We start from the raw sequence: 27,004 nt of genomic DNA on the forward strand, positions 1-27,004 counted from the left end.
TAAGTAAATAAATTATGACTGTGGCAATGCCACTTTTCAATGGTATTTTTAATTTTCATGGCCTGTCAACCCGATGTAAATTGTAGATTTTATGATCAATAAAACTGTCTGTCTGTCTATAAGTACCTTTAATCTTATCTTTTGTAACTTGGGCCAGGCCGGTTCTGTTCCTCCCTCGAGCCTATAAAGACAACTTGCACGGAATAAATTACGGTCCCCACTTGTTAATTGGAGTGTTTATGTTTATGTTTATCTAAATGGATATCATTTCATTGCTATTTATAGACTGTTTAAGATTCAAGGCAAAAATTTTATTGACTGATCGTGAACAGAAAATGGTGGGAACGAAGTCCCGTGTTTAATTTTATTCAACATTCATTTTCTTACGACCAAATTTGGAAATCGTATTTATCACCCTTGTGCGCCATTTCAATCAGTGCACTTTTGCTAACGTAACATACGTCAATTATTTCTGTCAACATAAAAATTGTGTACTTGGGATTCGATGAAGTAGACGAAGGCCATTTTTGCCTGGTCCTGATTGGCGAAGGTTCTACCGGTGAGAAAGTTATCGAAGTGCTTGAAAATATGGTAGTCGGCGGTAGTTGGCGGGAGGTCTGGGAAGTGTGGTGGCTGAGGCAGAACTTTGACGCTCCATTCGTTTAAGTTTTGGACGGTGATTTGTGAAACGTGCAGACGGGCGTTGTCGTGCAGTTATAGTGAATCACACCAGCCGCTGACCACCATACAGTAACCATGGTCATCTCAAGCTGTCAAGATGAATTTGAAAATCCACTTGTTTCCCAACAAGATGATGCGCCCCCACTTTTTTAAGCCTCTGGTAGGCGCGGCCGTTGGAATGGCCTGCTCGTTCACCGGATTTGACTCAGCTCGACTTTTTACATTGGGGCTATATCAAATCGAGAGTTAATATTACGCAACCTGGAATTATACTGGTACCAAGAGAAAAATTACCGAAACTTACCATAAAAACATTCCTAGACTGTTTTACTGTCAGCAGGTTCAAGAAGAACATTTCGAACCTATGTGAAAGAAAAATGGGAGGTTGAAATACAGTATTTTCGTCGCATGCCCTTGAAATTACCACTCATCCATTGCAAAAGATGTAACCAATTGATTTCTCTTATCAATGAACATTTTTTTCAAAAAAGCTGGCGCAGTTATGAAATTCCTAGTCCCACAATCAATAACTCCGCAACCGGTTATCGAAATTCAAAAGAGTGATGGTCATTGTATAGAGAATTGATATACCTTCATAGGAAATGTCCCAAGATCCCCTTTTCAATAAAAAAAAAGTTGAACTCGCCCTTTCCACGGCAAGTGACGTCACATTATTGGTTTTTCTATCAAAATATACTGAAAATGTTTCGTTTTTGCAAACATTTATGGAGTAGGAAGTACTTTTCACATACACTGTTGAATGTATAACGTTGGTCAGAATATCATTCACGATTGATTGCGCATAATACTATTATAATAATTGCACAAAATGCGTTTGAAATTTTTTGAGTCAACACTGTTCAATTTCCAGAAAACTCAGTAGAGCAGTTCTGATTACCATCAGTCGCAGAATAGAATGAGTAACAATTATACGATGTAAAACACGTATCGGTTAATATATTGCAGGAAATCGGAAGCGCTGGCTATCGTCTCTTTATCACATTCCTTATCGAGTGTTTAATTTAGGTATGACACATAACATGCTTCCTGTTTGTGATTTCTCGAATATCGTCTTTATTTACTTTAGGAGAGCACGCTTCCACTTACTTTTATATAGTTTCTTGTCTAAACAGAAACCAGGCTGCGCGTACAAGAGGTCTGTTTTTTATTAACTTTCTTTTTTGAGAATGTCAAGTTGTTCAACCGACCCAGAGTCTTGCTGGGTCTCGAAGGACCACATTTATTAGTTTTTTATTACTACTCTAGGTTGGAAAATGTTTAACAAACCAAAAGCGGCAGTAATGATAAAAATCCCAGTAGAAATAAGACCTAAGTTATTTTCTTACCTATATTTTGTTATGATCCGTCTCGAAGGACCACATTCTTTAGTTATTTATATCTACCCTAGGTTGGAAAATGTTTAGCAACACAAAACCAGCAGTAAAAATTTTATTACCTATATTTTGTTATGTTTCGTCTCGAAGGACCACATTTTTGAGTTTTTTATTTCTACCCTAGGTTTGAAATGGTTTAACAAACCAAAACCGGTAATAATAATAAAAATCCCAGTAGAAATCAGACCTAAGTTATTTTCTTACCTATATTTTGTTATGATCCGTCTCGAAGGACCACATTCTTTAGTTTTTTATATCTACCCTAGGTTGGAAAATGTTTAGCAACACAAAACCAGCAGTAAAAATTTTATTACCTATATTTTGTTATGTTCCGTCTCGAAGGACCACATTTTTGAGTTTTTTATTTCTACCCTAGGTTTGAAATGGGTTAACAAACCAAAACTGGCAGTAGTAATAATAAAAATCCCAGTAGAAATCAGACCTAAGTTATTTTCTTACCTATATTTTGTTAGGATCCGTCTCGAAGGACCACGTTTTTTAGTTTTTTATTTCTACCCTAGGTTGGGTAGAAATAAAAAATGTTTAGCAACACCAAACCGGCAGTAAAAATGAAAATCCCGGTAGAAATTAGACACAAATTATTTTCATTATTCTATATTTTCTTATGATCCATCTCCAAGGACTACATTTTTAGTTTTTTATTTCTACCCTAGGTTTGAAATGGTTTAACAAACCAAAACCGGCGGTAAAAAATTAAAATCTCAGTAGAAATTAGACCAAAGTTATTATCAGTTATGATACGTCTCGAAAAACCACATTTTTGAGATTTTTATTTCTACTCTAGGTTTAAAATGGTTAAAAACCCAAAACCGGCAGTAAAAAATTAAAATCCCAGTAGAAATTAGACAAAAGTTATTTTCTTTATCCTATATTTTGTTATAATCCGCCTCGAAGGACCAAATTTTTGAATTTTTCGTTTCTATCCTAGGTCAATATGGTCAATATGAATTTCTACTAAATAAATGGGTCATCAATCGAACAAGCTAATATTAATCAATGGTTGGAATGTTCATGAATTGTGAGGGAGATTATCCAATTAAATTTCAATGATTTGAATGACCAATATTTTCTTAATTGATGATTCCACTATATTACTAAATTGATTTTATTGTTGCGTTAACAGCTGTTTTCATTATCCTCCAAAGATTTACAAAATCGCTGTTAATGAAAATACATTTCAAAAGCGGCGGCCCGAGAACACTACCCTGTGGTACATCATCAACATTAATTTCAGGAAAAAATCCTACCACTAATTTTCACGTCCTTTTTATCAGTTTAGATACATTTTGGAACCAAAGTCATGTATTGGAGCCATGTATCTCTTTTCAAGAAACTTTTCTTCAGATTCCAATGAGTTTTTTTCTATCATTTCAGCGTTTTGATATTTCCGGCGTTTACTTCTCTGGAGATATATTTTTGCGACCCAACAATTCAAGGCCAATTTCGCCAATTGGACGAGTCTACTGAGACTAAGTTCGTGGGTCGTTCGAACGGGAAATATTGATTGAGTCATTTAGTTTCCAGTTTTCGGCGACCTATTTATGTCCCACCTCGCCGCCGGTCACAGCTGTTGGCCTAGATCAATTTTTAGATATCTGAGCTGTCATTAAAGTCAGCGCCGCCTGTATTCTCGAGTATTCTCGACTATTCCTTCACATCAAAAACTTGATGTGAATCTATATTCGAAGCGAGTCGGAGCTGAAGATACAAAAGGGCAGCATTATTTTTATAATCTACTTCTTAATGATCCTTTCGTAAATATCAGGTTACATTTAAGATACAAGGAAATTAGTAGCAGCCTCCTATATCCTCTGAGAATATATTCTCAACCTATTTCACTCCCTTTTCCTACCAGTTTTCACCAAATTTTTATCTGTCCCTATGTCTCTCACTCTGTCTCTGTTTTTCTGTATCTACACCTACCAGTCTATATCTATTAACCTATTTATTTCTAAGGCTGCTTGTTATATTCTTGTCTATCTGCCTGAATTTGGTCAGTATATATCCCTACCGATTGGTCTATGTATGTCTTTGACCGCCTGATTGTAGTCACTTGTTTGTTCTCGTTTGCCTGTATCTATCTACCTTTTTCTGTCCTCGAGACTTAGTCAGGCGGTTTTTGGTGTTCATTATCACTGTGTGATGTTTGCCTGCCTGAATCTGTATGTCTGACTCTTGCCCATATCTGTTCCCACAGCCTGTCTGTTTCTGTACCTTGCTTTTTGCGGTCTAACTATCTTCATTCCCCTATAATGTACACTTTTCATCAAATCTGACCCTACTTACTTATCTGTCGCTTAACATCAGTCTGCCATATATCTCTGCCGATCGATGTCTCTATATGTCTGACCGCCTGTCTATAGTTACTTGTTTGTTCTTGTTTGCCTGTATCTATTTTTTTTTCCAAGTTCCTGTCCTCAAGGCGGTTTTTGATGTTCGTTATCACATGTCACACACTTTATGATGTTTGCCTGTCTGAATCTGTATGTCAGTCTCTTACCTATATCTGTTCTCCACTGCCTGTCTGTTTCTTTGCCTTGTGTTTTATAATCTTTATGGTCTAATAATATCTGCCCATATATCTGTGCCAATCGATGTCTCTAACGCATATCTGTAGTTGCCTGTTGACGTTTGCCTGTATCTGCCTACCTTATATGTATCGCTGTCTTTAGTATCCAATCCCTCATATCACTGTTTGCCCCTGTTTTTTATATGTTGTTAGCTTCCATGATTTTTCATATCTGTCGCTTACTTCTATCATTTTCTATCTACTTAATAGTGTCTACCTGTTTGTATCTTCATTCCTGCTTCTCAACTTCTACCTACATGTTCGCCACTAAATGTCAATTTCTCTATGACTCTACCGATGTTTTTGTACCCAATGGCCGGTTCTCTATTTTTTCTTTTATGTACCTATTTGTACCTATTTATTTTTCTGTTTCTGTATTTCTGTCTCTTCCTCTTTCGATATGTTCTCAAACAGTTAATTTTCCAAACAGAAAAATCTCGCTCACTTATTGAAACTCTAGTGACCTTTAACACTGTGTTCCATCGTCAACAAGGTATGCCCAACCTACTTCCATGGCGTATTCATGAACGACTGTCGTATCCTCAGGAAACCCGTGTTAAAAATCGTGTATGGCGATGATCTAACTCATCGTTGTAAGCAAATTGAGGTTCGTGTTCGATTCTTAATGGTTTTCTTGACCCATTTGCACACACTGTTGTAAATCTGAACACGTGCTCACGTTAAAATAGATGCGAAGTTCGACGAACCTGACGCTTCACCGATTTTTGAATTGCGGTCGCAGCGTTTCCTGGAGTAGAACGCGAATCTAATTACGATAAGTGATTTATTTCATCTCTGTAGGATGTACCTGCCGGATTAGCGAATTGAACGCTGCTCTGGCATTGTTCACCAATCAAAATATTGTTAGATTATAAGATCAATTTCACGCACGCCGGACGCAGTATTAAAATTGTCTTAACTCCTGGAGATTCAGGTTCCGGACTATGAGCTGGATGTATTGTTTTTTCTGTGATCATAATAAACGTCTGGAAAATCTTGTATATTTAGAAGAAGACTTCTATCTTTGGGCATTATTGAAATCTAAAACTATCAATCTTTATAGGAGTCTCGCAGGTATCGTTAATAGACCTTATTTTGATGATATACGTAATGCATCAGAAGTTATAATGCACCTGTCATTGCTTGTTGGCCAAAACAACACCGTAATCATGCCTCAGCCACCGTATTGACCAGATTTGCCCCCCTGCGACTTTTTCCTGTTTCCAAGATTGAAGGGGCCCATGAAAGGACGGCTTTTTGTGACAGGTTTATCTGAATACTTTGTCTTGAACTATCTGTTGATAATTTTTGTATCCAGTTCCACATACAACAGAAATCAATATTTCTATACTGATATTCAACTCATTTTCATCAGTTTGATCTTGATTTTGTTCGTTAAAAATTTCGCATTAAAACATCTGACCTCTATAGGTTAATTTCTGTTATATTTACCAATAATTATAACAAATCACAATGCATTATGAACTGCCCTTGTGATAAAGGGTTATATTGATTTCATTTTCATTATTATATATTGAGACACGTTTTAACTCTCACTGTTTATTCATTGAATCCGGCCCTCTAAACATCTGTGAGGCCTAATGATATACTCGATGAAGAAACGAAGTGCCCTTGTATTGTCAAGTGTTAGCATTATTCTTTCGAAGGAAATGTTCAAATGTAAAACGACACCCGAGCCAAAGTACTTTTTTCCATTTCCGTTTCCTCTTGAACAATAATAAAAAAAGGGTGAGAAGGTTTTTGACTAATTTCATTCGCGTCAAGAAGTTTGGCTAATTTTTAGCTATAGCTGTATGAAACTAAACTATAGCTATAACTGTATAGCTGTATGAAACTAAACTATAGTTTAGTTTCATACAGCATAATAGGATGGGAAGGAGTAAATGATTCGCACTCAAATGGGGAATGTTCCTCCAGACGAAAATCAAGTAGTTTTCATAGAAGAGCTCTAAAACATCGCATTTTAAACTTATCATTTCACCCTTTTTTTTTTAAATTATTTAAATACTTAAAAAAGAGGAATGAAATAATCATTCAACATTTAAAGGGACTCGTTTCTATTTCACTATTTGGCAACATCGGTTATAGCTAATAAAGGACAATGAATCTGTAACCTGTATGAGACAAACAAAGATGACATATTTCAGAGGCGTGCTGTTCTGTTTACTTATGTTCCGAGTTCCGAGACATTCTGTGATATATGACATTTTGTGCACCCAACCTATCTTCCTCTATATGAATAAATAACAAAACAACTGTTGTTTATGTGACTTGTGGAGGTGGTATTGAACTATAATTTGTATTTTGCCTTAATTGTTGATTTATAAAGATAATTTTCCTTTTTTAAAGTAGAATATCTAGGTACGTATAAATTATTTCAACTTGATATAGGCGCTGTTGCCAATATGTGAATTAGAAACAAATCCCTTTAAAAATTAAAACTCAACATTTGAAACATCAATTTGAATACTTTTCGAAGTGAATTTGAAAAACTCATGAATTAAACTCAACTTTACTTTGTTCAAACTTGCATTTGTTGTAATAACCCAAATTGTGGAACATTCCCCATTGCCTCAATATTGTACAAAAAAAAAAGTGGCTGTTCTTTAGGCGTACATAATTGAGTCTGGTAAAAAGCGAATAAATTAATAAAAAATGACAAAACACTTTTGAGGAGTCCTCAAAAAATGTCGATTCCGAAGAGTGGCAAAAATGTATGTACTTTTATTTAACTATGAAACTGTGGGGAAAGAAATTGAAGTTTTATACTTGAACAACCAGATAACTTATCAATGTGTTGTCCTGCATTCTTTTAATTGAGTTCGAGTGGTATCTGTTACTCTCGAGATAATATCCATTACTGTAACTATCATTTACGAATAAACAGATTGATGGCGGTCAATGCAGTATAAAAGAAAAAATGTACCTTATCTCAACCGGTTTATTATTGAACGGCAGAGATAATTATTAATAGACTGACCAGCGACGATACAAAATAATGGGATTGGATGTCGAGTTGAAATTATGAGCTGTTGAATAGATAACGGCTCCTGAATATGCAACGCGGCGAATTGCACGAATTCCAACTTTAGGTTGAAACAGAGTTATCGCGAATACGGCTTCACTTAAGATTACTCAACTGTATACAGGTTCGTTATCAAAGCGTTAATGAGGAAAATATTCATTTTGGCATGTCTTTCATGAACGATACTTTGCATAATGGAGCACAAACATAACGGCAACAACTATCACGAGTAATTTTTTGGCAACGAAGATCTTGATCTTCGGACTATTAGTTTGTGGGAGAGAACATTTTTAGTAGATTGAAGAAAATAGATCAAAAGGAATTTCGTATGTTGATAAAAACGTTACTTTCAAATGGGCCAAACTCGGTGAGATTTTGATCCAATAACTTGAACATAATGAGTGTTTTTTTGCTGGTATCTTTTTGGCAACACTGCTTTTGACAGATCACGCGTGAATCGTGTCTTGTGCACTTCTTCCAATTTATGGGCAGTTTTGTCGGCCTTCTGAGGGAGCTATTCGGAAGCTTATGACTAAATTTCGAACCCAGTTTACATTATTTGACATTAAACCACCACACGCATACGTAGAGTGAGGACCGAAGAAAATATAGCGGCTGTATCCGTCAGTGTTCGTGATGGCCGTGAAATGTCGATTCGCCACCGTTCCCAGTAATTGGGCCACCCTGTATTCAATAGTGAATTCAAATTTTATCAAACAATTTTTTTTCTATGTCAGCATAATAGCTTTTCAGTATATGTTAATCGCGTTTTTTTTTAATGGCGCATGTGCAATTGTAATTTAGACAAACAGCATTTCCGTTGTATCAGGGTATTAACTTGTTTCTTAATTCTCGAAAAAATGTATCAATAATTGAAATAGTAAGAGAAACAAAGTAACTGAACACTGTCACAATGTCAGCAATAGCTACAGTTTTGGTTGGCCGGATAACCTTGGTTGCTGAGGCTATTGAATCGAAAAGAAGAAGAAGAAGCTAACATTTTGGTGCTTCAATAATAACATTCAGTTGAATAACGAAGGAAAAAACCGTGAGAAATTTGAAATATTCTCGAGAGTATGTTGATGGGTTGGAGTGGAAGTTAATACAAACAAAAACAAGTCCCGATCCTTCATGTTTCAATGATACAGCAGAATAATTTATTGGTTTCACACATTAAGTCATGTTGAACGTATCGATTGACTGACAGACCAAAATATCGTTCTCTGTGAGTTTTCCGACAACACAAACAGAGTACACATCCCCTTTCAACACCCCCTGAAATGTAATATTTCTTTGAATGGTTGTCAGTGTTCTCCATTTCCCGTTTTGTATTTTTCTTTCGCAGCTGTATCAACCGTTATTCCAAGGATAGGAAGGGACGTTAACATTTCGTTATTGAACGGATAAGTAGGCGTTTCAACTAGAAAGCTATCTGTTCAATTGTCTTAAATGGATCGCCAGTAATCGCTTCATTGGGTAAGATGCAAATACTAAAGCCAGAGGCGTAGAGATGGTCACTTTGAATGAGTAGACTTTGTTACCCTTCAACCTAAACAAAACTAAAGAAAACTCAAATCCAAGAAAGAGTGGATGTAAACATTGACATGCCCTACGCACGTGATATTGAAAATCCCAAGAATTGGCCAGGGTCGTATTCAGAACCAACATCTTGTTGATCGCAAATGCTATATCATACTTAGGAAAACTTTTTTATAATAACGAGTGAAATGCACAAGTTTTGCAGTTTAACGGAAAAATGCAAATGATATGTGTAATATAAAAATATTTTAATTGGATTTTTCACAGCGCACTCAAGCATTATATGAAAAGAGACGCAATTATTTCTTTATTGATAATTTTAATTTTATGTAAAATCAAAAGGAATATTAATCAAAATTATTCAACTGTATGAATTTGTCTCTTCATCAGTAGTGTCATCCTCACCAATCTGAATTATCAGTGGCTCGATTTGTGCCTCTGTTATGTTATTAAGCTTCCACATCTTTGTCTCGACTTCCGATATCACATGCCGAACACACTTCTCCCATTTCTCCGCTGTGACTCTTTTCAAAGCCTCATCAAAAAGTACTTTGAGATCTGCAAATTTGAACGTGGTGTTATGCTGAGCTACAAAATTCTTCACATCCGCCCATATTAACTCGATGGGATTGAGCTCGCAGTGGTATGGAGGCAGGCGAAGGACAATTTTGTTTTGGCCTGCTGTCATCTCATCGACTAGATATTTTTGGTATTCAAGCTTGCGCTCCTTGACAATTTTTAGTAGCTGTACTCTTAGCATTGAGTCTTCAAAGCTAATATTCTTTGATCGCCGCCAATTTTGGATTTCAACCTTCTTTCAAGACGTTGTCGGAATCTTCTCTAACCGTCGCGAATGATAAGGTGCATTGTCCATTACAATCACATCATTATCCTCCAAATGGGGTAGAACTTTGGAAAACCACTGTTCGAAAGATTAACCGTTCATTTCTTCGTGAAAATCCCCAATTTTCTTCGACTCGAAACACCACAGCCCTTCAGCAACAAACCCATTCTCATTGCCGATGTGACAAATAATAAGCCGTTTTCCGTTACCTGAAATTATGAAGAGGTATGTAAGTATATAAAACAAATACGAGGGTTACTTTTTATATATTGAGATCGAGGCAGGTCTTAATATAAATATAAGTTTACCTGATGGATTTGTTAATCCGGTGGATAGTCCATCTAGAAAGGCCCTCCTAGATGAGGTCACAGTTCCATCGACCCGTACTTTAGGGGTAGTATGACCAGCATCAACCCAGGTTTCATCCATATAATAAATTGTTCTATGTTGTTCCCTATAATATTTAATTTTGGTCAAATACTCTCTCCTCCATAACACAATTTCCTCTCTATCCAATAATAAACTATTGCGCCCTCGTTTTTTCCATACAAAATTCAAATGTTTCAATACTTGAATGGAATGTTGACCGCTTAAAACTTGGCAATAAAACATCTTCATTTATTTCTGTGAGTACTTTGTCTATCGTGGGTATTTCATTTCTGAAAAAGTACTCATGCACGTTCCTCCTGATTGCATGTTTATCAGCATCATCTATTGATTTTATAATGGTTTGACGATTCTGATTTGTATTCGGTTTGGAAAATGTATGATTTTGTTTATATTCCCGTAAAACATTGTAAATCGAAGCGCAACACACTCCAATTTTATCGGAAACTTGCCATACGACTTCGTCGACAGTCGATGTCTCAATTTCTTCCATCTCTTCCTTGAACACATTTAAAATCACTTCTTTCATCTCAACACTCAAAAGCTCACATTGTCATCAGCGGTGTCTGTACTGGACATATTGGAAAACAATTTTGAACAATATACTATGCGCACGCCACACAAACACGCAAACGACTGATTACAACCCTGTGCTGGTACCGAACTCGTACCAAGAAGGCGAATTCACCAATGAACGCTGCCCTTTCCATCTGACACTGGGCGATCACGTGAACATCACGCTTCGGTTTTGTTTTGTTTCACTCTATCTTGGATTTGGATAGACTTTAGTTACTTTTGAATGTATACTAGACGATTTAATGAAACTGATTCATCCAGTGAAGAATCACTCAACGAATCCCTGTAGACTTTTTCCAGATTAAAATTATCGCAATGTCTTATTCGAAGTAAGTATTCCCATTAAATATATAAAATTGTTTCTGAATCAACTATAAAATCCAATAAGGATCATGAATCTTCATTTCCAAACCTACAAGAACAAATGAAGTGTATCTCTCAGTGCAGCCACACTTTTCTACGTCCTGAAAATGTCAAAGTCGAAGCCGAAACGTCGAACAACGCAAAATTTTGAACGCGGTTGAACTCGAAATCAGACGTTCAAATTTCTAACCGCGGAAATCTATTCTATTTGTATACTTATCTGGTGATGTTTCGAATACTTTATTCATCTTCATTGTCATACCGACGATCAATTTGATATTATCAGTGTCAATTATAATAATAATATCAAATTCATTTACATCAAACGACGAATAATAACTACAAATTTTAATGTTTTGATTCAAATAGGTTGGATAAAGAAAATGGATAGTCTTTAAAACGTCTTTGAAAATATTTAAACAAAATTAGTTTTCACTATATTTTAATTATCTTCTCATCATACAGAATATATCAATGAAAAATGTATATTAATACCCCCAGTCCGACGCCTATTAATATTATCCTAAACATAATATCAGAAAAAACATCGAGCGGTTCTTAAGGCGGTATTTTCGCATTCTTTGTCGCTGTTTTCGCGTTCTTTGTCGCATATCCCTATTTTAATGGCTCGGCGTCCTCAAGGGATATAGAGGGTAGAAATATCTCAATGATTTTGTGGGTGAATTGCAGTGCTATTCGCTTGAGACGACTATGTTGCTTTCTTTGATGTAGCGACATGTTTGCATTCTTGAAATTATTTTACTCTCAGACAATACTGAACGAACTATAACTAGCGACAAACGTCCAAGTATTCAAGTTTTTCTTGATGCCTCGTCTCCGTACTTACAGCTCACCCTGTACTAAAGCTTTGACTCGGGCAAAATAAACCTGAGAAAGAATTGTGGGACTCTCATCACAATGGTGTATTTACAGCTCAAAATACCAACTCGGCGTTCTAATGGAGGCTATTGAAAAATCTTTATTCAACGCCCACCCTGATTACCGTATACTGGGTCGCCCACGACTTTGGCGCGCAAATCGGCCATGTGGGCGAAATATCGATAACTCCAGAATTGATGCATACGCGACCCACTCTACTGAAAGCGATTAAATTATATTACGAAAAAAATACACCTGTGCCTGTGCCAGTTGGTGAATGGAAATTGAATGAATGGGATTGTTCGAAATCTCCGGGGCATGCAGAATCAAGTGGGGTTAGATCGGGTGAACGGGAAGGCCAGTGAATTGCTTCTGTCAGTTTGGGGGGAATTATAGTAGTAGTATTATAATATTTCTTTGCAATTCACGTGACTGTATTTTTGAGGTTATTTTTCATTTTGATTGAAACAAAGGTTGATACCAAAGTGAAGTTTTGAATAAAGCTATTAATAAAAAAGAAACCACTCTACGCCAGTTGAACTCCGTGGAATTATTTGAAATGCGTAAAGAAATCCAAATTTTGATACAATTTTTTTTAAATCAACTCCAGGAATGATTTGTTGGAATTCAACCATTTCTGGAAATGTCCTATATCTCTTTTCCAGATGTTCAGTAAGATAATTTACTGAGTCTTCTGTAACAAAAATCGAAAAAAATTCACCTTATTTTTCCAACAAAACTCGTATGAATAGAAGTTTCAGAACTATTCTCGGATTTTGTTTCGGTGTGACAAAAAACAGTAAGATCAAACGAAAAACCATCACACACTTAGGATATCTTATGGGGCGTTCCACAAGGATCAGTACTGGGCCCGATTATTTTTCTTATTAATGTAAATGACCTTTCAAGGAGTTCAAGGAATTTTTACGATCGTTGCGGATGATACCACGCCCCTTTGGCATGGAAAAATACTTCTAATATGAAAGAAACTATCTGTAGCAGTTGTGAAAAAATGGTGAGACGCAAACTACTTGTGCTTTAATATTGAAAAACAAACCTACTCACCTTCAGCTGTAATATTAACAATTCATACTTGAATGGACAAATTCTTGAGAATAAAAACCAATCTAAATTCCTGGGAATCTTCATGGATAACGAATTAAAATTTGATCAACATTTTTCATATTCACAAAAAACATAATATTGTTGGAACTCCGGAACATATAAATTGCATAACCCCGTAAGTAACAGAAATTAATACATATTTCTGTTCCAAAAACAAGTCAGACGAAGTATTCGTTAATTTATGAAAGTAAAAAGCTGTATATTCACATACCTTAAAGTTCAGAAATCTTGTTAAAGATGCCCTTGCAACAAAATCGTACAACAATCTTGATGAATATTACAATGGAACTTTGCTGTGATTCAATATAGTTTTTGTTGGTTTTTTTTGTTGTTTAAATTGACACCTACACTTTAAATTATATTTTATACTGGAATAAATCTTATTTTATTGCCCAGGCATGTGAACTTATGTTCAAATTGTGTGTATTTGTTTATTACATTTTTGAAAGGGACTATGTGTTTTTGAATTGTTTCTTTTCTTTTTTCTCTGAAGTGCTTACATACCAAATAAAGTATATGTCTATCTATCTATCTATCAATGTTAGAAGTTCAAATTTCCATTGTCTACAAAGTGTTGACAGATTGAAATTCATGACAAGAATGAAAATGAATGTAATATTAAATATATTAAAAAAACTGAATGTTATAGTAGTATTGTTTTACAGATCTTTTTGGTAATTCTCACCCAGCACAATCTAAAAAAAAGAGAATTTTATTGGAGAACTTTATATAGATGAAGAAAAGATGAAAGTTTAGTTCACCCGGTAAGTTACTGCATAAATTCAATGTATTTTTCACTCAGTATCTTATCGGAGTGTTCGAAAAGTTTGTCCTCCTACACTCGTATGACGTTATCCATAACAATTTCAATTTTTTAAGTTGGGGAAGATGCTATCACCAGAAAGATCCAATAGTAGCATGTATATTTGATGTATCATCCATTCTCAGAATATTCCGCGGCATTCTAGTTCCTCATTCAAACGATAAAGAAGGCCTCGGACTCGTCAAAGCAAATACGCATTACAAAATCGCCAAGAAAAATGTATCATCGTTCGATTGTCCAATACTAGCGTTATCACCCAGGAAACCAGCGGTTTATGAGTGTCATCAGATCGCCAGAAAGACGCCTGAGTAGTAATGCGAGTTGAAAAAAATCGCCGGATATCCGTCGAAATGATAAATAGGTGTTGGATCTTTTCCCCTTAACAAACAACACAACGACAGCCTTATTATTATAATGATGGTGCTTTATGGTAATTTCTCGATATTCGGGAGACGCTGTACTTTTCTTTGAATTTATCCACAGGCCGTACTGAATACAGGGCGTTGCGGAAGGTTGAGTTAAAAACAGGGTGGTTGTTGGAACAACCATACTGGTAAAATGGAACCCACTGTCATATCTCCACGATTTTTTTTAGAAAAATTAATCATTTCATAAACTTACGGACCATACTGTACTAAATAAGCTCACTGAATACAGCCGTGCTGAATAGCCGTACTGAAAAGGGGGTACGGACCGTACTGTATAGTCATACGGGCCGAACTGTATAGACATACGGACCGTACTGAACACAAATGTACTGAATAGGCTCACTGAACACAGTCGTGCTGAATAGGCGTACGGGCCGTACTGAATAGGTGTACGTTTCGTACTGATTAGGTGTACGGTCCGTACTGAATAGTGTACGTGCTGTACTGAATAGACGTACGGGCCGTACTGAATATAGGGCGTTGTGGAAGGTTGGGTTAAAAACAGGGCGGTTGTTGGAACAACCATACTGGTAAAATGGAACCCACTGTCATATCTCCATGAATTTTTTTTAGAAAAATGAATCATTTCATAAACTTACGGACCATACTGAATACAGGCGTACTAAATAGGCTCACTGAATGCAGCCGTGCTGAATAGCCGTACTGAAAAGGGGTACGGACCGTACTGTATAGACATACGGACCGTACTGAACACAAATGTACTGAATAGGCTCACTGAACACAGTCGTGCTGAATAGGCGTACGGGCCGTACTGAATAGGCGTACGGTCCGTACTAATTAAGCGTACGGTCCGTACTGATTAGGCGTACGGGCTGTGCCGAATAGACGTACGGGCCGTACTGAATATAGGGCGTTGTGGACGGTTGGTTGTTAGAACAACCAAAGAATTTCCTCATAAAAATGGATCATTTTATATACGTTCATACGAGCTGAATACAGGCATACTGAATAGGCGTACTAGTTACAGCCGTAATGTATAGAGCCGTACCGAATACGTACGGGTCGTACTGAGTACAGGGCTTTGCAGAAGGTTGGATAAAAACAGACCAGTTATCAGAACAACCAAGAAATTTCTTTAAAAAAAGTGGATCATTTTATATGCATGTGAACTGAATACAGCCATACTGAATACAACCGTACTGAAAAGGCGTACTGAATACGTACGGACCGTTCTGAAGGTTGGATAAGAACAGACCAATGTTCGAACAGCCATACTGTTAAAATGGAACCCACTGTCATCTCTCCATAAAATGTCATACTGTTAAAATGGAACCCATTCTCATCTCTCTATAAAATGTCTTTAGTAAAAAAATGAAACACATTTTATACGTACGGACCATACCAAATGCAGGTGTACTGAATAAGCTTACTGAATACAGCCGTACTGAATATGTACGTGTCGTACTGATTACAGTGGATAAGAACAGAACTCACTTTCATATCTTCATGAAATTTTTTCAACAAAATTGAACATTTTATATAAGCACGAGCCGTACTGTATATAGGCGTAGTAGATACAGCAATGCTGAATATAGCTGTACTTAATACGTGCGGGCTGTACTGAATACAGGGCGTTGCGAAAGGCTGGATAAAAACAGGTCGATTGTTAGAACAACCATAAGGTTAAAATTAAACACACTGCCATAGCTCCAAGAAAGTTCTTCAGAAAAATGGATTATATACTTACGGGTCGTACTGAATACAGCAATGCTAAATACAGGCGTACCGAATACAGCCGTATTAAATAGGGGTACGTGCCATATTGAATACAGGGCGTTGTGGAAAGTTGAATAAGAATAGACCGGTTTTAAGAAAAACCTATAAATTTCTTCAGAATAAAGGATCATAGGATACGTACTAAATACAGCCGTACCGAATACGTACGAGCCGTACTGAATAGTACTGTTGCGCATTACGGAAGGTTGGATTACAAGAATTTTAGGATAATGAGTTCATTGAGAGCGGGTGGTTACATTCTTGTTGGTCGGTTGATCATCTTTGTTTATTGATTTCTAGGAATTCTGGCAGGTTCAATTCTTGACCTTTGTTTTCGTTATATAATATTCTACACTTCGTGTTCAAAATGTGGTTGTTCTCCAAAACGGGGCACGCCTTTTGTGTTCTGAAGTTCTTGCTTTGAAATGTCTAGATGTTCTTCCTATATAAACTTTTGGACACTATCCACATCGGAATACTGATGAGTCTGCGGACTGAGAATTTGAGAACACAAAACAACTTGGAAACTCAAGAAAGCCAATTCCAGAAGTTGATAGAGTGAAAATTGTTTTATCATGTGTGTTATTTATAATTTCTTGGGGTTCCGCATACGATTTTTTTTGCCAAAGTTTCCTTGTACGTTGGTCAGACACACAGCAACGTAGGCCGCGTGAGATTAATGACGAGTCTCAAATTCAAAATGTTTTTGGGGTGAAAAATAAGTAGTAAATATTTCAGTGACGATTTTTAATAAAATTAGACCATAACAAATAAACCGTGTAATAAAATGCAGCGACCTGAAGGGCCGAAAAATCATTCGATTTGGGCGATTAATGTGTGAAGTCATTGATATTGGTTTTATAGTACAATTCACTTATTACGTTAAACACATTCTCCACTGTTAGATTATATTTTGTTAGTTCATATGCCACACTGATTGCCTGAGCAAATATAACTGATAACAAGACTACAATTTACATCTACATTACGTAACAATATATGCAAATTTATGTTTTACGATTTTCCTAAGGAATTTAACAAGAACATAAACGTTTGAAAAAATATTAATATAGGTAAATCTTTGGCAAAAGAAATTGAAAATAGATGGTATTGGAAATGAATGGACCAGAAATTTCAAATGATACATTTCCTTGTTAAATTCATATATTTTGTTCAGTGTAAACACCTGAAGAATTTGACTTGAATTTCAAGGATTCTCGTTTATTAATAAAACTTAATTGATACACACATTAGGACTAACATAAATATTTGTCTCACAATTCAAGCTGAAATTTGAGTACATGAAAAGGTGCCTATCTATACAGAGATCAAATAGATCATGAACACGATGGAATCTATACCAAGTAATTTTCCCAATCACCAGAATTGTAATACTCTTGTCGACGTACGTTTCGCCAACAGAGTAAACGATGGGCTGTTTGGAATAAGACTTCTGTCACTGTTTATAATTCTCATGCCACAGTTTGTTGTTTCCAGACTTTCGAAAGCTTTTAAAAACCTAGTGTCATGTACCTACAGCTTTCATATATGCTTTGGCCTTTCTCCAAGGCGACATTAGGCTTTTCTGGTCTTCGTCATCGGGTATGTGCTGCGTGTTCCTTGAAACGAATTTCAAAGACTCCCTTGGTCTGACCGATATTTTTTTTGCCACGGCCTCACAGTTCATTTAATATTTTCACCTTTCAACATCTCGTCTTTAGGTTGTACTAATATTTGTTGAAGGGAGCTGGAACATGATGGAATATTCACAAATACAACTCAATAAGTACAAGTACAAGGAAAAAATACATTATTGACAACTAGACTATCAGCTTGAGCTCATATGCAATTATTTTTTTTTTTTTGCAGAAATATCTATGGATTGGTCAGACCACGCGCTCTGGTGGCCCATGCAGAACATTTGGCTGACCAGGACACGTTCCACTCTTGACCAATGCGGTGTCCATGCAGACGCCCTTCTTTATTTCACCCCCATGCACAAAACCCTCAGATTGCAACTGCCCGATCTCAGGTAAGAATAATACAGAGTAGAAGTTTTGTCCGGTTTAATGTCATTGGTTTTTGTAGCTCCAAATCTCAATAAATATTCATTTTACTGTATTGTGGTATATACTGATCGATAGAGAATTTTATACTCTATAAGTTGATACTGTTAATTTTTTTCCAAATTTCTGGAGGAAATAGAAATTTTGATGGAGCTTCTTTGGGCATTTTCAACTTTCATAATCTTTTCATTATGTAACGATACTAAAAATAATATCTCCGTCGACATCTTGTCTCGTCCGGAAGTCAAAAGAACCGCACTTTATACAATAAAGAGTTAAATTTGGTCTAGTGAATGAGTAAACTGTACCGAATTTCACAGGTACATCGACATGAGGGTAGATTTCTCGGTGAAGACTTTCTCCGCCGTAACTCAGCTGTGCAAAGATCTAGGCATCCGCCACCCCGAAGAGTTGTCGCTCTGCAAGCCACTCGAGTACAACCATCTCAAGTACAACTACAAGGACATGCCGAAGAAGAAGCCTGAGCAGCACGTCGGACAGAAAAACGGCGGTGGCTACGTGCCCGTCGACACGAACACCTTCATCGCGAACAGTAGCCCCGCCGGCAGCACTGGCAGCTTGGACAAATCGCCCTTCACATGCGCCCCCATCACGCCGGCGAGGGGGCCGCCCAGTTCCACGCCCATCAGCAGCCCCGCCGGAAATGTGAGTATTCATATCATTTGAGACTAGACGAAATGAACCGCACGATTACCCGATTTAATGATTGTTGATTTTCTTGGAAATGACTCAAAAGTAGCTATAGTACGCGCTGACTAAGATGAGATTTTGATGCGCATTCGGAACCAAATTGTACCCTCCCCAGAAGATAGCTCTTGGTCACACAAACTGATGTCAGTTAGGTTAGGTTAGGTCAAATCGTCTACGGGTGATAACTGGACTTATTCCTCCGAGATCTGACTCTTTATAGGTCATTCGGGTGCTTTCACCTTTCACCTATCCCCTCTTTCCTCTTTCCGCTTCATTGGTTTTAGCGGGAGATGACCGTTTGGCGGGAGTTAGTCGTTTTTCGCTCGATTAGAGGTTTCCATATGTTACGTATCTCTACGCTAGCTTGACATATACGCGGCTTCTTTGAATGTTCTCCTGAACCAGTGTTCCTCTTTGTGGATGATTTCAGCTTCAGCCCACTTGATGTTGATGAGTCCAAACATGCTCTGCTATTCCGGATTTGCTGGTTTCTCCTCGCTGTGTGTTTTTTGTGCTCAGCAATGCGAACTTTCAATGGCCTTTTAGTTTCACCGATGTATGATTCTCCTCACTCGCAGGGTATCCGAAAAATGCAATTCTTGGAATCGCAGTCCTCGTTTGGTGGCCTGGTTTTCGTGAGGCTGCTACGGATAGTGTTACCAGTTCTGAAGCAGGTTCTGATATTGTACTTGGAACCAATTCTTCTTATCCTCTAAGATAATCCTCTGATGTAGGAAAGTACAAGTACTGGCTGTGGCGGCTTCTCTTCCTTGTGGAGATCTTGCTGTCTTCTAGCTAAAGCCTGTTCTACCATCACTCTGGAGCAACAATTCCGTTGAAGGTAATTTTTGATGATGTCTAGTTCCTTTTCGAGACCTTCCTTTGTATTACATTGTCAACCACCTTCAAACACAACCAAAAGCTGTCATTCCCCTATCCAGCGGGGCTACGTGGAAGCAGGCATCCGATGACTGGTTTGCTCAACCCCCACATCCCAAGCCAATGCACTCGCCAAAAACAGCATGCACAGCAAGCAAGCAGTGATAGATGAAGAAGGACAGCCAACTCGCCAACTGATGTCAGTAGTACATTGGCGAAATATGACTTAAGTGGACGGAGTCCTTTAGCATAGAACGATTTTACGTTTCTGCGCTGACTCATCTTAGTAGGCGCGTACTGTACAAATTCGAAATTTTGAAATACCACAATATACGCAAGCATGTCATATGTAATTTTGATCACTATAGAATATATTGAACTATGACACATGGTTATAGTTATAAAACAGAATATTTCCCAATAAGTATTTTAGATATATGTAGATGACATATATATGGTAATATACCCCTTTCATTTTATATCTGATATCATAACCATGAATAACACCCCCCCCCCTCTTTTAATGAACATTTGGCGATGATCCATTTATATATTTTATTGCGGCACCCAACGTGGGGCCGGAACGAGGTTAAGAAGACAGATAAAGTATAATTAGTAATCAGTATTGTTACTCAGGATGTCGTCAGGTGTACCACTCAGAATTGTCAAAATATAACACTGCTTCACTCCATGTAGCCAAAGATAATACAAATGGCATGGTACAAACGCATACTTTTTCGGAAATAACAGGAGCGATAAAAACTATACCAAATGCAGCATTATTAAAGAAGTAGTGTCTCTACCCATCCTTCATTATATTTCGCCATTCTCAACTTTCATCCGTTACTTTTCCAAGTCCTGTCTGTCTTCTCTACATCTTTCAATTCCTCTCCTCTCTCTTTCTTCTTTCACTCGTCTCTTTCTTATCTTTTCCTTCTATCTTATCGCTCCACTCAATTTTTCTGCCTATATCTTTTGTATTTTCTCTCTCCACTCTTCAATACGTCTCTTATTTTTCGCTCTCTCTCATCCTTCTACCTTATCTCTCATTAGTATCTCTTATTTATTGTCTCGTTATTCCTCTCATCCCTTTCCCACTTTTTCTCTCTTTTCCTTTCCCCTGCTCTCTTATCGCTCCTCTACATTTTTTTGCTATATCTTCTGTATTTTATATCTCCACTCTTCAATACGTTTCTTATTTTCCACGCTCTCTCATCGTTCTACCTTATGTCTCATTAGTATCTCTTATTCATTGTCTCGTTATTCCTCTCATCCCTTTTCCATTTTTTCTCTCTTCTTTTCTCTTCAATAAGTCTCTTATTTTTCGCTCTCTCTCATCCTTCTACCTTATGTCTCATTAGTATCTCTTACTTATTGTCTCGTTATTCCTCTCATCACTTTCCCCCTTTTTCTATCTTTTCCTTTCCCCTGCTCTCTTATCGCTCCTCTACATTTGTTTGCTATATCTTCTTTATTTTATCTCTCCACTCTTCAATACGTCTCTTATTTTCCGCGCTCTCTCATCGTTCTACCTTATGTCTCATTAGTATCTCTTATTCATTGTCTCGTTATTCCTCTCATCCCTTTTCCATTTTTTCTCTCTTCTTTTTTCTTCAATAAGTCTCTTATTTTTCGCGCTCTCTCATCCTTCTACTTCTACCTTATGTCTCATTAGTATCTCTCACTTATTGTCTCGTTATTCCTCTCATCCCTTTCCCCCTTTTTCTATCTTTTCCTTTCCCCTGCTCTCTTATCGCTCCTCTACATTTTTTTGCTATATCTTCTGTATTTTATCTCTCTTATTTTCCGCGCTCTCTCATCGTTCTACCTTATGTCTCATTAGTATATCTTATTCATTGTCTCCGTTATTCCTCTCATCCCTTTTCCATTTTTTCTCTCTTCTTTTCTCTTCAATAAGTCTCTTATTTTTCGCGCTCTCTCATCCTTCTACCTTATGTCTCATTAGTATCTCTTACTTATTGTCTCGTTATTCCTCTCATCCCTTTCCCCCTTTTTCTCTCTTTTCCTTTCCCCTGCTCTCTTATCGCTCCTCTACATTTTTTTGCTATATCTTCTGTATTTTCTCTCTCTGCTCTTCAATATGTCTCTTATTTATTGTCTCGTTATTCCTCTCATCCCTATCCCTCTTTTTCTCTCTTTCCCTTTCCCCTGATCTCTTATCTTTTACCCTCTGCCTTTTGTTTTCTCTCTCTCTCTCTCTCTCTCTCTCTCTCTCTCTCTCTCCTATTTTTGTACCTCAAAATTTGAAACGTGTCTGTGGTCTATGATCTTTTTGAAAAGTGGATTGAAACTATTCCCGTAATCGTTTAATTATAACATCAAGGAAAGACTCTCTGATTCATTTTTTATTGCTGATCTGGGCTATAGAGATAAATGTACTCAATATCAGATTGTCTTAGTGCTTGAAACATTGAGTGAATATCTATTTTGAAACTTGGAAGAATTTCAAACATTTAGTCGAAGACTGCACTTTCGAGTATTTCAAAGCGTTATTTTTGCACTTTTGTTTATTTAAGTAGTGACCAGACATTTTGTTTCTATACTTCATTTCCAAAATAAACTTATTATCCACCATCTCTCAAACAAAGTCTGGAACGATTGGTTTTAAACGTCGATTGGACATCTGCCAATATTTCTAGTTTTCACATAGTTTGAAGATTTCTAATTTTCTGAATATAGCAAGCATCAAGTATCGGTCAATGACAAAAAGATAGTAAGGATTTTTTCCCAGGAGTATCAATTTTTTGGCATGCTAAGTTAATATCGATTAAACCCTCTGACTGAGCTTTTGATCAATAGATGGCGTTAGCTACATTCACTGGTTGATTTCGAATATTCATTTAATAAAATGTAGAGCAAAATACACCGTTACAGACCTGACTTTCTACAAGGAAAGCTTTCTGTAAGATCAACACATGAAATGTCTCGTTTTCTGAGTGAAAACTGTGTATTTCTCAACAGCACAAAAAATATACATTCAACTCCATTTTTTCATTCCAGGGAACTTGGAAAAGAAATGGCTACGGAGCCGACATGAATGGCACCTTGAACTATTCCGCTAACGTTTCCAACAGCTTGAGTTTAGAACAACTGAATGGAAGTTTCGACAGCTCCTTGGCGCAGAGTCCCTCTACGCCTAGTCCCGAAGCAAGAAGGCACCTCCTCAGGCCAAAATCACTGGTCGAAAAAGCCAGAATGAACGTAGCGTGAGTACAGCTTTCAGAAAAGTATTTAAATCCTTCAATGCTCAAGAACGTTTCCTTTTTACAGATGGTTGGACTCCTCTTTGTCGATTATGGAACAAGGAATCAGAGACCACGACATGCTGTGCCTCAAGTTCAAGTTCTATGCCTTCTACGATCTCAATCCTAAGTACGACGCCATCCGCATCAACCAGATCTACGAGCAAGCCAAGTGGCAGTTGCTTAATGAAGAAATCGACTGCACGGAAGAGGAAATGCTTATGTTCGCTGCTTTGCAGGTTAGAGTTGACTCAGTACTTTTTCATAAATATTCAAACTTCCAGTAACAAATATCTATTTCAACTAAAGTTTTTGCGAGTACTGAAACTACTTAAAGTATTTTAAAGTACTTTGCAAATGAATTTGAGGTATCTGGTACTTTTATAATGGATGTTCAATGTCTCGTCGATGTTTCAGTTGCAAGTCAAGTTGCAGGCTAGTCAGCCTCAGCCTTCTACGGAAAGCGAAGGTAGTTCGCCTTCACCAATCGAAGATGACATCGATGCCGCCCTCAATAACCTCCAAACCACCCTTGAGGGCTCCAGCATCAGTACGTTTTCCAATAACATCACCCAAGTTCCAGAACTCAAGGATCAACTGCGGTATTTGAAGTGAGTAGTTCATATTTCATTTAATACCAAATATCAAAAGCACTTTCATTGTATTTAGTATCTGTAGTATTTTATTTCAACGCCAAATTGGCGTCACGCATCAATGATCTCTTAATTAAAAATTAGCAAGAGATTTCGGCGGAAAAGTTCTGCAAATTTTTATAGAGAGGTTCATAAGAATTTAAATGTAACCTTTGCTAATACTTTGCCAGTTTGTGACAGTATTTGAAAGTAAAAGTACTTTCAAAAAGTACTTTTAGTCCAAAGAATATGATATATTTCCAAGTGATAAAGAAGTATTTTTGGATCATTCACTAGCAACACGAGAATTAATCTATTATAAAGGTACTTTCTAAAAGTACTTTAAAATGTGATGTATTTTCAAGTGATAAAGAAGTATTTTTGGATCATTTACTAACTACTTGAAAAAATACTCCAAACAGTAAAAAGTGCGCCATTTAATGTATTGTAAAGAAACTCTTTAAAACTACTTCAATTCCATGAGAATGTGATGTATTTCCAAGTGATAATGAAGTGTTTTTAGATCTTTATCGTCTACTTGAAAGTTAATGTACTGTAAAGGTACTTTCAAAAGGTACTTTGACTCCAAAAAATGTGATGTATTTCTAAGTGATAAAGAAGTATTTTTGGATCATTCACTAGCAATATGAGAGTTAATCTATTATAAAGGTACTTTCAAAAAGTATTTTGAGTCCAAAAAATGTGATGTATTTTCAAGTGATAAAGTATGTTTGGATCATTTACTAGTTACTTGCAAAACTACTCCAAACAGTAAAAAGTGCGCCATTTAATGTATTGTAAAGAAACTTTTTAAAACTACTTCAATTCCATGAGAATGTGATGTATTTTCAAGTGATGAAGATGTACTTTCGGATCATTTACTAGCTACTTGAAAAGGAACTCAAGACAGTTAAAAGTGCCTCAGTTTCTGAATGTACTTCAATGTTAATGTATTGTAAATGTACTTTCAAAAAGTATTTCCAATACAAAAGCTGGAAAAAAATGTTGAATCGTGGAGTATGTTTTATTCTAAAAGTTATTAAACTACATTCATTAAAAAGTAGTCAAATAAAAGTTTCCACTATGAAACTACTATATTTTTAGTTATTTAATACAACTTCAACTTAAAGTACTATTTTTAACAATGTGGAGAATTTAAAAATATTAGAAGTTACATCGATAAATTCTTTGGGCTTCAAATTTGAAAAGTTTTGTAAAATTATTGAAATGTAATACGGTTATGAAGAAATAAGGTATTCTTTTTACTAAAATACTCTTGTATCAACAAAGTATTGTGATTAATAATAAAAAAAGTACTTCATTCAGTAGTAAATATTTCAACAAATCAAAAAATATTCCATGTAATGCAATAATACAAATACAAAGGAAAAATATGTACATTCTCAGTTCAATCTTGAAATAAATTATGAAATATTTAAATTTTCTGATTTAAAGGAGTAATCAAATTGACATTCTAAAGTAAACATCTTCATTTGAGAACCTAACATTCTAAACAAAATTTTCAACATTTTCTTAAGACTTTCTGTAAATTCTTGTTATCATATTTCAGGCCGAAGAGGTTCACGATGAAAGCTTACAAAAAATACTGGTTCACCTGCCGGGATCTACATTTGTATATGTATAAAAGCAAGGGTGAAATGATGGACGCCCAAAACGCCATCCAAAGCATAAACCTAAAGGGGTGCGAAGTCACCCCAGACGTCAACATCACTCAGAATAAATACGTCATCAAGCTGGAGGTTCCAAGTTCAGATGGAATGTCGGAAATGTATATAAGATGTGATAACGTGAGTATGACTCTCTATCTAAATTATCCTGTTCACTTCGAAATATGTTTTCCTGTGTTTTTTTAGGAAACCCAGTATGCCCAGTGGATGGCGTGTTGTAGATTGGCGTCTAAAGGAAGATCACTTGCAGACAGTTCGTATGAAACGGAGAAGAAGACTATCTTGGACTTTTTGAATCTACAGAGGCCTTCAGAACAGCCTGTTTTAAATCCCAACACCTTGGATATACAGATTGAGGATTACATTGCCCCGAAATACTTGAAAAAGTCCAAAGGAAAGGTTAGTCAAACCATAATTGAAGACAGTGTATTGATTTACGTTACTTTCACTACAGAATGTTCGAATGACGAGGTAGTCGGTTAGTATTTCATGTTTTGATATAGAACTCAAAATTGGCGCCCAACGGGAGGCGATAATTCAAGTGCCTACCGATTTTTTTTTTGTATCTCGTAGATGTGATGTAATTTATAATCGATTTGTATAAATATGGAACAACATAGGTTGTTTTCCCTATTTTCTTTCATTATTTCATTTTTAACCACAATTTAGCCAAGTAGGGACTTGGTGTATTATTATATTTTTTTGTGGAGTTGCCGTGAAATATTTTTAAAGATACACTCCTTTATGAAGATCAACATATAAACTTTTCTGTAACTCAAACATATATATTCTGGTCGATAAGGTCCATGGACGCCAACCAGACGCTCAACGAAAAACTCTTTCACAAATTGACCAAAGGCTGGTCGTGATGGTGGCGGCCTCTGTGGTTTTTTTCGCCTTGGGGAAACTCAATTAATTGCTGTCAAAGGCGGTTAGTTCGGAGAATGTTGGTAGTATTGATTTGGCGCCAGCTGATTTCTTCTTCTCTTTCGCAGCCATGGCTGACAGGGTTATACAGTCAAGAGACTTTGGTTGGAGTAGTGGCGATTAGATAAGAGGATAATTATTAACACTGATTCGACGCCACGTTGAAAAGGAAAGACGCGTGTATTAGTTGATGAGTGCTTCTTTAAGGACATTCACATTATTGCCATTGTCCTAGTCCCAAAAATTTCAAGGTAAAGATTTAGAAGTCCACAAAGAAGTAGTTATTCTTCTTAAAGTAATTCAATGACAACCAACTACAAACAATAATTGATGAGTTGATTAAACTCAGTTCTTCGTTGATGGAAAATATGACTTTTTCAAATTGTGTAATTTAGATTAGGATGCGAAAATTGACCATATCTGAAA

At 36.5% G+C, this 27,004-nt stretch overlaps 1 protein-coding gene across 1 annotated transcript in view; it reads left to right on the top strand.

Moving 5' to 3' along the window:
• The window catches only part of LOC111504476 (unc-112-related protein), a 39,648-nt gene that overhangs the window by 11,117 nt on the left and 1,527 nt on the right, over positions 1–27,004 (top strand). The window contains exons 2-8 of the mRNA XM_023159036.2: positions 18,282–18,444; positions 18,799–19,144; positions 23,090–23,295; positions 23,360–23,570; positions 23,749–23,942; positions 25,534–25,771; positions 25,838–26,050. Coding sequence (XP_023014804.1) covers positions 18,282–18,444; positions 18,799–19,144; positions 23,090–23,295; positions 23,360–23,570; positions 23,749–23,942; positions 25,534–25,771; positions 25,838–26,050 — 1,571 coding nt within the window. The remainder of the gene's footprint in view (positions 1–18,281; positions 18,445–18,798; positions 19,145–23,089; positions 23,296–23,359; positions 23,571–23,748; positions 23,943–25,533; positions 25,772–25,837; positions 26,051–27,004) is intronic.

Source organism: Leptinotarsa decemlineata, unplaced genomic scaffold (genome assembly GCF_025532065.1).
Source record: "Leptinotarsa decemlineata unplaced genomic scaffold, Ldec_3_MD MMD2_tig00026282_RagTag_RagTag, whole genome shotgun sequence".
Taxonomy (NCBI): domain Eukaryota; kingdom Metazoa; phylum Arthropoda; class Insecta; order Coleoptera; family Chrysomelidae; genus Leptinotarsa; species Leptinotarsa decemlineata.